Source organism: Harpegnathos saltator, unplaced genomic scaffold (genome assembly GCF_003227715.2).
Source record: "Harpegnathos saltator strain DR-91 unplaced genomic scaffold, Hsal_v8.6 scaffold594, whole genome shotgun sequence".
NCBI classification, from domain to species: domain Eukaryota; kingdom Metazoa; phylum Arthropoda; class Insecta; order Hymenoptera; family Formicidae; genus Harpegnathos; species Harpegnathos saltator.
Window position 1 is genome coordinate 566,334 of NW_020230420.1, and position 10,989 is coordinate 577,322.

At 49.5% G+C, this 10,989-nt stretch overlaps 1 protein-coding gene across 3 annotated transcripts in view; it reads left to right on the plus strand.

Moving 5' to 3' along the window:
- Positions 1-10,989, plus strand: part of LOC105186297 (testis-specific gene A8 protein) — a 108,514-nt gene that overhangs the window by 57,207 nt on the left and 40,318 nt on the right. For all 3 annotated transcript variants that reach the window (XM_011146383.3, XM_025304183.1, XM_011146384.2), the window contains exon 2: positions 1,452-1,798. In XM_011146383.3, the coding sequence (XP_011144685.1) occupies positions 1,553-1,798 (246 nt within the window). In that variant the 5' untranslated portion in view covers positions 1,452-1,552. The remainder of the gene's footprint in view (positions 1-1,451; positions 1,799-10,989) is intronic.

The following is a 10,989-nucleotide window of genomic DNA, read 5'->3' on the forward strand; positions in this document are numbered from 1 at the left end:
GTGTCGTCGCGTCGTCGTCGTTCCGTGTGAGTAAGATCGACCGGAGAACGTCGCGCGCCTCTCTTCGTCGATGATACACGCTCTCTCGTGAACTCAGCGTCTTTATGAGGTCGGTGCTCTTTTTGAGATGTGTGCTCGCGTCGATCGATAAGAGCTTGAAATCTGCGTGTTCGTCTCGGGAGCCGCTTGCGTCAGGTCGCGGAATTATTCGCGCTGCGAATAATCCCGAAATAAAATGGGAAAATGGGTTATCCGGAAATGGACTATCCGATTTCTCGAAGGACTAGCGATTCTCATGAGAGCGAAACCTGCAACTCGGTATTTTTCTTTTTGTTTTCGACATTTAGTGACGATTTTCTATCTTAAGTAAATAAGTCTCCTCTCGGGTCATCTTGTTGAAGAAATGACAAATTACCGTATCAACCTATCATTAGGCGCGTTGTAGCGCCTGTCGATTATCTGTGACGTAAGAGCGGCGTGCATCACGTAGATACACGTAATGGCTTCGGTAATGTCATGTGACAAAGGCGCTTTCTCACGCGGACTTTACGCGCTTCTTTCAGCCGAACGCGCATAACGGAAACGAATATGCCAGGCGAGAATTCTTGAGCGGGACAATGCCTGCTTGTCGCTCGACGGAAGAGCATCTCTTCATGTCGTGTCGTTGTTCTTGTTGTTCTTTGTTTTCCCGACCGCGCCTTACGTACGGCTCGCATTATCCAGCGTTCGTCGAGGATCGTCGCGGCGACATTTCGGTACGGACGCCTCCTTCGAAGCACCTGCGCGCGCGCGCGCGCCAATCCGCGCGAAAGTCGCATCGATAAACGTGTAAATCTCGCTTATCGGATCGAGCCGGTGCTCTCGCAGGTGACCGTAAATCGCGCGACGATCGCCTCTCTCGGGCACCCTCGGCCCTCTCTCTTTCTCTCTCTCTCTCTCTCTCTCTCTCTCTCTCTCTCTCGTTTCTCGCTCGTGACGAAGTGAGTGAGTCCGCTCAGGATCGACCAGTTATCCTCGCGGCTCTGTGATGTATCTGTTACGGTGAAAGTCGCTCCCGCTTCTCGGCTCGCTGCGAGCCGCAATTCACCCGCACATCGCGCGCGCAGCGCAGATGATCTTATCCGCGGCGAAACCGTTGCAAATCAGACGCGCGTAACGCTTGTAACTGCATCAAACTGCATCGAGCGGGCTTTACCGGCTCACTCTTACTCTCCTCTCGCGAGATATCCCCTTCTCGCGCGTATCAATTTCACTGCAGCGCGCTGCGAAACGGCTGAAACTCTTCTTCGTGCGCAGTTTTCTCGCGAAGCGCTGACCGGTGGCTTTGGGAAAAAAATGCTCGCTCTTTCCCGAAATGGATCGTGGATCGTCGTGAGATATCATAAAATATCGCCAAATCGAACACGACACGGTGATATGCTCTCTAATTCGCTTTCTCTTTCTCGTTGCAGGTCAGTTTAGCTGGATACCACCTGGTAGCCAGGAGGCGAGTGAGATAAAGACAGGTGGCACGGGAAGGTAGAGCCAGCAACGGTAAGCAGCGACCAGCACCATGGGAGCGCGACAAAGCAAGAGGTCCGTGGATATAACGACGACGCCGAAGAAGGAGGGCTTACCTGCCGAAGGAGGCGTCGTCGGCGACGCGGCCGCACCTGGCGACGGCAAGCTCGAGAGGATCGAGGAGGCCGACACGAAGCCTACCACCAATGGCATAGCGCCGCACACGGAGGCAGCCGAGGATAAAGAGAAGGACAAGGATGAGGCTACCGAGAAGGAGAACGAAAAGGAGAAGGAGCCGGTGAGTTATCCTCGATTCCACTCTCCGCGTCTGATCTCGGAACATTCGAGTCGGCAGGTTTAATAATCGTGCGGAAAGTGTTTGTGCTTTTTCGCTCGAACCATTGATTAATCTATAGAGATATCTATAGAGATTGATTAATCTATAGAGATATATTTTTCCTTTAAATTGCACATCTTTTCAAGGAGCGCAAGAAATGCGTCGGGAAACTTTCAGAGCTGTCCCTCGCGTGTCCTGTTTTCGCGCACGGAAAAAATGCGAAAAATTTTAGCAAGGCCCAGTTCTCGACACCGAGCACCGAGCGCGCACACGGTTTCTTTTTTCTTCGTGCGCAGTCGAGCGAGATTCTCTCCTCGACCTTTCGTTCTTGGGCGAATTCATGGCGGTGAGCGAAGCTTCTCTCCGCCGCGAGTTAGCGCTCTCTTTCGCGCATCCGCGCCTCATGAGTATCAAGTTGAAATCGTGTTAGGCCGCACGCAGGGTCCACTATTTGCACAGGTGATGATTTTAGTTCCGGCCCGAGAGATATAATCGCGCTCTCGCGTCCGGAGAGAAGCAGCTCCGCTCGCATCGCTAATTTTTTAGATTACCAATCGTACATTATACTATCCTACCGAGGCACCCTCTCCTGTAATTAACGAACGAATTTACCCGCTAGAGATCGCGCTGTTGACTCGAATTTCCAGCTTGGATGTTTATACACAGCGCGGGCGTCATTTATCGCTGGGAGAGAGAGAGAGAGAGCCAGCTTACGATTATATATATATATATATTTGTTCCCTGATTACACGTTATCTCGATCGTGTCTCGCGCGTAGAATTATTTTTCCCGAGCGTGCGGCCGTTTATTCAACGAAACGTTCACCGGCGCGCAGCGCGCACCTCTCTTCGCTCTCCGCCGATTGACATTCTCGAATTACATGCCGTTGAGTCAGTCAGTCAGTCAGTCAGTCAACCAACCAACCAGTCAGTCGCTGCTCAATTACCCAGCAGTTCTTCAACGATCTCGCTCGTACACGGTTTACGGCGAGCCACGTAGCGTACACGTAGCGTGCTGAATCAGACGTTTGTTCGTAAAACTCGCCAGATAGCCCGGAGTACTCGCGTCGAGTCTCGACTCATCCGGCATACCGCGAAGACCTCGTCGGCAAGACGAATCATCAATCTCAATCGTCGGAAGCGACGACGTGTCGTTCTCTGCGTTCGTTCAATTTTGCCGCGATTCGATGACACTCTCCCGTGTGCCACGTGCTGCGACGTCGTCGACGTGATTTGTCGTCCTGGCGATGAAGCTCGAAAGCCGAGACTCTTTTCGAGAGTACTCGCGTGTAAACGAATTTTTACTTCCCCGAGCCGAAACGCAGCCGTTTTCCCTTGCTACGTTAGCGCTGTTTATCGACAGCTTTTATCGTGACAGCAGCGACCGTAGCCGAAACATTTATCTCCTAAAATGTGTACAGTCACAGCAGATAACTGTATCGTCTAATATCGTCATACGGTATATGAGATATTCCTTGGTTCTTAAAAATAGTTGTTATCGTTAATATAATATAAAATATGTAAAGTTCCCGACGACCGACGTCGGGACCGAGAGAGAGAGAGAGAGAGAGAGAGAATTGTTTCGAAACATCGCCATAATGAGAGAGTTAAATCGTAATTAAAAGTATCTGTTCCTTCTCTTGCGATTAGTCCCGAGACGCGTTAGTGAAGAGTGATTTATGCGCGTCTCTGCGAGCGTCGATTAAACGTCCATCTGAGTTTGTCTTTGTCCGGATGGAGTTTGGACTCAGGTTAAAATCATTAGCCGTCGACGTTGGCGAGCAAAGCGCGACGTGAACCTGCTGCTGCTGCTGCCGGGCTTTGCGCGGCACTCGAGTGCATGAAGTGACTCGCTCGCGACATCCAGGCTTGACTATTCTGAGCGTGACCCAGGTGAAATGTCACCTCGACGACCGCTGAGAGCGAACCGTCCTCGATAACGATCGATAACGCCCGTCCGCATAGAGACAGCGCCGATGAAATCGAAAATCGGCGATGAAACGGCCGATTATTACCGCGACTGGCTGTTTTACGGCTCGCCGTGATTAGTACGTCCCGATCGCTCGATGATCACTCAAGTGCACGATTCGATAAAGCCGATAATCATCGCGTTACATAAGACATGACACAAGTGGGAAGTCTGGACGCGCGCGCTTATCGACGCGCACGATTAATCGCACATTACGCGTCAACGGATTAGCGGCCACGAGTGCTTTTCGCATCAACGAGGCCGAGATAACGACAGCGGTTAATTCCTGTTCACGTTCACGTTCAAGATCTCATTCGAGACGTCTACGGGAGGCATCAGATCGATCTTCTTTCGGTTACGCTTCAATCTGGATCGCGATTAGATGCGTGATCTTCGCGCTGCATCGCGCGTTCTCGACGTTGATGCGATTTTTTACCGTTCGTGAAATCGCGTTTTCGAAAGTACGCGCGTCTCTAACAAGTTCTTACTCCGCGCGCGTCGTCGATCTGTAAAGTCGCACGGCAGAAATCATGTCGTCAGACAGACTGGATTTTCCCCGTTGCTCGCGGGGAGAGAGGAATAAGGAAGCGAGAAACTCGGTTGTAGGATAAAAAGATTCCTACGCGAGCTTCTTAAGCGGCCGGTTGTTTTCGATTGTCATGATTAATCATTCGCTGTTGAGAAAAAATTAATGTGACAAAATGAACGAATCGCGAACATGTTCTCCTTAAGAAAAGAAAAAAAAAAAAGTAGAATTTCTGTTTCCCGCGAACAAAATTTGGTTCTGTCCGGAATTTGATCTCGAAATTCTGTTCTTTCTTCTCCGCGCTTCCGTCACGTGAATTTTTCTCTGATCTCAGAGACATCTTCCTTCTACGCGTGTACTCGTCGAAAGTTGAAGATGTGCGCGATTCAACACGGTCTAGCGCGCGAGTGATCTCCGGTGGACTCTGTAACTTTTCTCCGACTTTCGATTATCCGCGACTCTCATCTCGGCGAATCGCTGGCCGATCTCGGCGAGCGTGTTTCGCGGCATATCAATTTCGCACTCGTCCAAGTCGAATCTCATAAGAGCGGCTTTATACGTTGAAATATCTCGCCGGTTAGACGAAACTCGATATTTCCCCGATTGAGCAAGCTCGCGGCGGCGGCAGCTGTCACGCACCAGATACGACGACGCGCGAGAGAGAGAGAGAGAGAGAGAGAGAGAGAGAGAGAGAGAGAGAGAGAGAGAGAGAGAGAGAGAGAGAGAGAGAGAGAGAGAGAAGCACTTTATTACCCTTCCGCTCCTTCCTTTCATTTTCCTTCGACAAGTCGTTCCTGTTCCCCGTCCTTCCCTCCCTCGTTCCCTCCGCCGGTTTAAGGCGTCATATACTTCAAGTACTCGGGCGAATGTTTCTCCCTCGCGTCGTCTTAAGACTTTTCGATCTGGCAAAAGGAGAAAACTCGTTCCGAGTCGCGATCATTGCGATCTTTCTTTTTCTCTTTTTTTCTCTTTATCTCAATCAATGATTTCATCTATAAAGGGTGTCTCAAAATTCACGCAAGAAGTAATTTTGATAGAAAATACAGGTTTATAATAAAAAACTGTAAATTTTTTATTGATTCATAAAGTATACAGTATAGGGTTATGTATGGAATAGCATATCGGGTAAACTGCCACAGCGAAGAGAGAGTTCGTTGAATGGATTATGGAACACAACAACAAATGGATGCTGATTTTTCGAACAAAATCATCTTCAGCGATGAGGCTCATTTTCAACTTGATGGCTTGGTTAATCGACAAAATTGTCGCATTTGGGGTTCAGAAAACCCACGAGTGATTGTTGAGAAACAAATGCATCCTCAACGTGTCACTGTTTGGTGCGGATTTTGGGCTGGAGGCATCATCGGACCATTCTTCGGAAGAAAATGCGGCTGGTCAGGCAATAACAGTTAATGGTGCTCGCTATCGCGACATGATAACCCAGTTTTTTGTGCCTAAATTGCAAGATATGGATGTGGACGACATGTGGTTTCAACAAGACGGTGCCACATGCCATACAGCCCGAGAAACAATTCAATTACTGCATGAGTCATTTCCTGGTCGTGTAATTTCCCGTTTTGGTGATCAGATTTGGCCGTCCAGATCATGCGATTTAACGCCGTTGGACTTTTTTCTTTGGGGTTTTTTGAAGTCTAATTTATTTATGCCAACAAGTCCACGACCACCTACGCCTTGAAGGAGGAGATTGAGCGCTGTATCAACGAAATTCAGCCACATTTATGCAAAACGGTCATGGAAAATTTCAACAAAAGAGTGCATACGTGCCAGCAAAGCCGTGGAAGGCCATTTACCCGATATGCTGTTTCATACATAACCCTGTACTGTATACTTTATGAATCAATAAAAAATTTACAATTTTTAATTATAAAACTGTGTTTTCTATCAAAATTACTTCTTGCGTGAATTTTGGGACACCCTTTAGCATCGCGCGGATGCTGCTCTATTCGTATATCGCCTCAACATTTTCTCTCATTTTTTTTTCTTTTTAACGGATAATCGATTCGTCAGGTTCTCTCGAGGTTAAAGTTCCGTCGCCGACTGTGTATGAATAATTAGCGATTTTTAAATCGATCTTTAAGAAATCAATTCTTTTAGACAGATTTTTTAGTTACTATTTAGTTTTATATAAATAAATAAATATATATGTATTAGTTATTGCTTATTTTTTTAGAATCGACTCCAGTTATTTCGATTCCAGATCGATACAAAAATCGACTTTTTCTAAAAAAATCGCCCATCACTGTTGCACGCGGTCCGCAAGGAGGCGTCGAAATCGCGCGGAAAATGCGCGTTGATGCGCTACACACTGCTGGGCCGCGTTTCCTCGTGATCCATCGTGCGGAAATTTACATCTGTCGTACACAATATCGGTGCGATCATTATCCGACGCGAGTGCTTCCCATTATCGGGCCGATAATTGAAATCGCATGGCATGTCGTGGCTTGTCGATTCGCGCGTTATCCACGGCTTCTCCCGGGGGAGAGCGAGAGGAGAGCGTTCGATAAGGCGGCCGAGAGTCACGTCGACGACGGCGACGACGGCGACGACATGCGCTCACACTTCCTCGGAGGAATCGCTCATAGCTGGCGTCTCGTTCACGACGAACGCTGGATTTTTGACAAAAAACCAAAGAGGGTACCGTTCGGCCGACTTCCCCGCTGCCGGCTCGTTCGACTCGACTCGTTCCTGCGACTAACTGTAATCGTGCGTCTCGCGGATCGGCTTGTTAAGGCAGACGTACCTAACTGTTCCAGACGCGAATAAATCCTCTCGCGTTACTATTTCGCACGCGTATCTTCCCCGATATCCGACAATCGCGCGCGCGTCGCTCGTCCCGCGAGTTCGTTTTTGCGCGATGCGTCGGCACCGCCGCTGCTGTCGCAGAGACGAGCGAGCGCGTCTCGGAGCGGGTTCAATATTCCCGCGACTCCACGAGAAGTCCTTTTCTTCTCTCGGTCTCTTTGCCTTTGTCGCTTTCCATCGGCGGCGTGGCTGCGCCCGGCTCGCCTTTGAATTTCGATGTGTCAGTCCCCCATTAGCATAATTATGCCGAACGTCGTCGTTTATCTCGATTTGCCGAGTTGCGAATACGTATCGATTTTCGACGTTCGCCAAAGGACGCTTTCTGCCTCTTTCTCTCCCTCTCTCTGTCTTTCCCTCCTCGTGCACGTGTGCATATGTGTCGCGTGTGTGCGCGTGTGTGTTCCGCTCGGCCGCGTGGCTATTGGGCACGAATCCGTCGTGTTCGATCGAACGTTGCATTTGTTCGACACCCGGGATTATAACCGCGTCTCATGAATATTCACCGGTGCCGCGCGGCCCCGCGCTCCCGCGCTGTCCCTGCTCTATCCGCGATCTCGCCAAATCTGCGGGCAGGTGTTCGCGCGAGTTGCTTAAAAAGTCGACCGGCTCCTCTCATTGAACACCTGCCTTGCCCTTAATACGACGTGCTGATGGCGACGAGTCGGACACTGCGCCGGGCCTTTTTTCAATGAGAATCTGCGATACGATCGTACGCACGTACTCGTGGAATAAAGTGTACCGGCGCGCGCGGGGCGTTCTCGGGATCACAGGATGCTGCGGGATGGGCGAGCGACCTTGACAGTGGAGCATCTGCTGCGGGTCGTGGACCAGTTCCTGATACTGTGATAAAAGCTTCGCACGCGCGCGGTAATATTTCTGTCTGTGCACTGGGTTGAAAATATGTAGGAAATAAAAAATATCTATTCCACGGCCATTGACAACATGTTTATTCAACATATTTATTCATATCAATATATATTCGTGCAGCGAGAAAATATTTTTTTTTTTAAAGCTTTAGCTTTTCATGGAAAAGCGACTATTTGCTACATTTAAATAAAAGAATTTAGATTTCTCTCTCTCTCTCTCTCTCTCTCTATCTATCTATCTATCTATCTATCTATCTCTCTCAGTGCTCACTGAGTAAGCATCTTTCATTTTTTAAAGATACGTTCTGTCGGTGTATTTTTACTTTTCGGAAAGATATGCGTGTAACGCCAGTCGACGAATAATTACCTTGTATATTACGGGGATATTATCATCTCATTAAAGATATAGAAATACATAAATCAGAAATACAGAAAATATTAAAGTAGAGTCTTGAGAGATCAAACTTGTCGTATATTATTATCGTCGCGGTGAGTCGCGATGATATATTAATATTTCTTTCATGAGCGACATATTACAGTCGCCGATTGAGAATCGAGCCGGTGCGTCGTTAACTACACGATGATTTCGTAGGTTTCCTCGATTCCTATAATTAACTCGTAGATTGTAACATATTGATATCGATGCGTTATTAGCGATTAACGTACGCGCGCACGCTCGCTCGCTCGCGAAAAGATGTTGATCCGTCTATCGGGCTCCTTCCCGTGCGATGAATCAGCCGAAAGGTATCGTAGAGAAATCAAGCGAGTATTTCACGTATAATTAATCCCGCGCGGGGAACGATGGTATCTCAGCGTGGCGCGTTTCGCTGATGAATCATCGCGCCTCGCATAGCTCGGTACGAATGCGCTTTATTAATTAATACGACTCATCTGTTTGCTCCCACTAATTACAACTATGACCCGTATGAATTCCTGCGAGCTTTCTTCCCCGTCGCGAGAGTAACGCTTTCTGTTCTCCCTTTTCGTCGTCTATCTCGCTCACTCGCTTCGTCGTCTCTTTTTCTCGCGGACCGGCTCAGTCCAGCCTCGTGGTAGATTTCCAGCTGTCTGTGTGTGCGTGCACGCGCGCGCATTAACGCTTAAATGCTACCTTCGATGTGTAATTTCTCACTTATTGCGTGGCGGCTTCACGGCTAGTGGCGTTATCGTCTGGTTAGAATCAAACGCCAATTCGCGTCGCGATTGCTCAACGCTCGAGAATTCGTTATTCGTGGCCGCGTATGCAGAACAGGTGTATGCATGTGTGTATACGTGTCGTCCGCTGCGGCGCCGAGGAATTTGCCGTGGAAATCTCATTGCGACGACCGCGGCGACGTGTGCTCAATATAAATATACGTAAATGCACATGTTGTGGCACCGGTGAAAAAAAAAACTGAAAGACAAGTTACGCGACTAGAAAAGTCGCGACGCAAATAGACTTTTGCGGATCGGCCGGAGGAGAAAAGTCGAAAACAATTCAGACCACAAGGGGCTCGTCTCTCGCTTTTTTTGCGCGTGTTCGCGAATGGCTGGTGTATTCATTTTTCCACGTTTCCAAGAGATCATCCGCACGAACAACATCGCGGTTTTCGCACATTCGCGCGACGCTATTGTACTCCGGACATTTACGTGGAAGAATACCCTTCGCCGGTGCACGCGCGTCTCCTGCATCTCTCTCTCTCTCTCTCTCTCTCTCTCTCTCTCTCTCTCTCTCTCTCTCTCTCGAGCTCCATTTTATGTCCGTTCTCTTCTCTCCTGCCCTTGGCTCGTATCTCGCTCGTTAGATACTACGAGACGCCGTCGCGCGTCTGGCTCTCCCGTGAATGCAAAAATAAGCCGGTATTTACATAATATAATGCGCGAGAAACGCGTCCGAGGAGATTCGCCTCGCCTCGCCTCGCCTCGCCTCGCCTCGCCTCGCCTCGCCCGGTCGTGGAGAAGAAACTGCGACGCGGAGGAAACAGGAGAAGAGAGGAGAGAGAGAGGGGGGGGGAAGAGGGAAAGAGAAAAGGACGTTGCACGCGCACGTTACTTGTAATCGAATGTGACGGCGCGTCGCGTCTCGCTCTCGGTCCGTTGTAAATCAGGAAATCCGCCATCTACGCCCACGTCGGATTCATATATCGTTCTTAAACGACTCGCCGCTTGGACGTCGCGCGCTTTCGATCGGGCCGTCACGCGTTGTTTTATCGCGTCGTGTTGCGCATACGCGTGCGTCCGTGCGCCTCGGCGGCACACATGTGGAATTGTTGCCGTGTATTTGCATCGATAATAAAGTAGCTCGTTGTTTGTACAATCGACCAGTCACCTGCGTGGACTTGCGAAACACCACCACCAGTCGCGCGCGTCGTGTTTCACTTCGGCTCGCGGACAATATCCGCCGCCGGCGCGACTACCGGTTTTATCGGGGCGGGATGGTGGGAGACGGCGGTTGGGAAACATCGAGGACGCTAACAATCGTGTTTTCCGGCGGACTGAGCGATACAGCGATTTTTTTTTCTTCATTTTTTCCTCTCTTTTTAGTTCCCCCCCCACCCGTTTTTTCTCTCTCTCTCTCTCTCTCTCTCTCTCTCTCTCTCTCTCTCTTTGTCTCCGACCGGTTCTCGGCTACGTTCTCGCGAGGGCGCGAGCGAGACCGGAGAGAACGGCTTCGCGCGTCGTGAAACATCATTTCGGCGTAGGAGAGCGTGGATAACGGGCGAGTCGCAAACTCGCCGAGACAATGGACGAGGAGAGCTCGTTTTTCAGTTAGCTTCCGAGAAGCGCGTTCTTAACGAAGCATTTTGTCCGTCTATTAGCGCCACGAACGGGCCGTAATTACTCGTAGGTATAGCGAGCGAGCGATCGCGCGTCGTCGCGGTGTTATCCGTGACGGAACAATCGCCTCTCGTTGAAATTTTTCTCATGAATTTGCGCGAGGATGGACGTCTTCGTGCCGCTTAAACGCGGACACCACGCCACGAGGAATG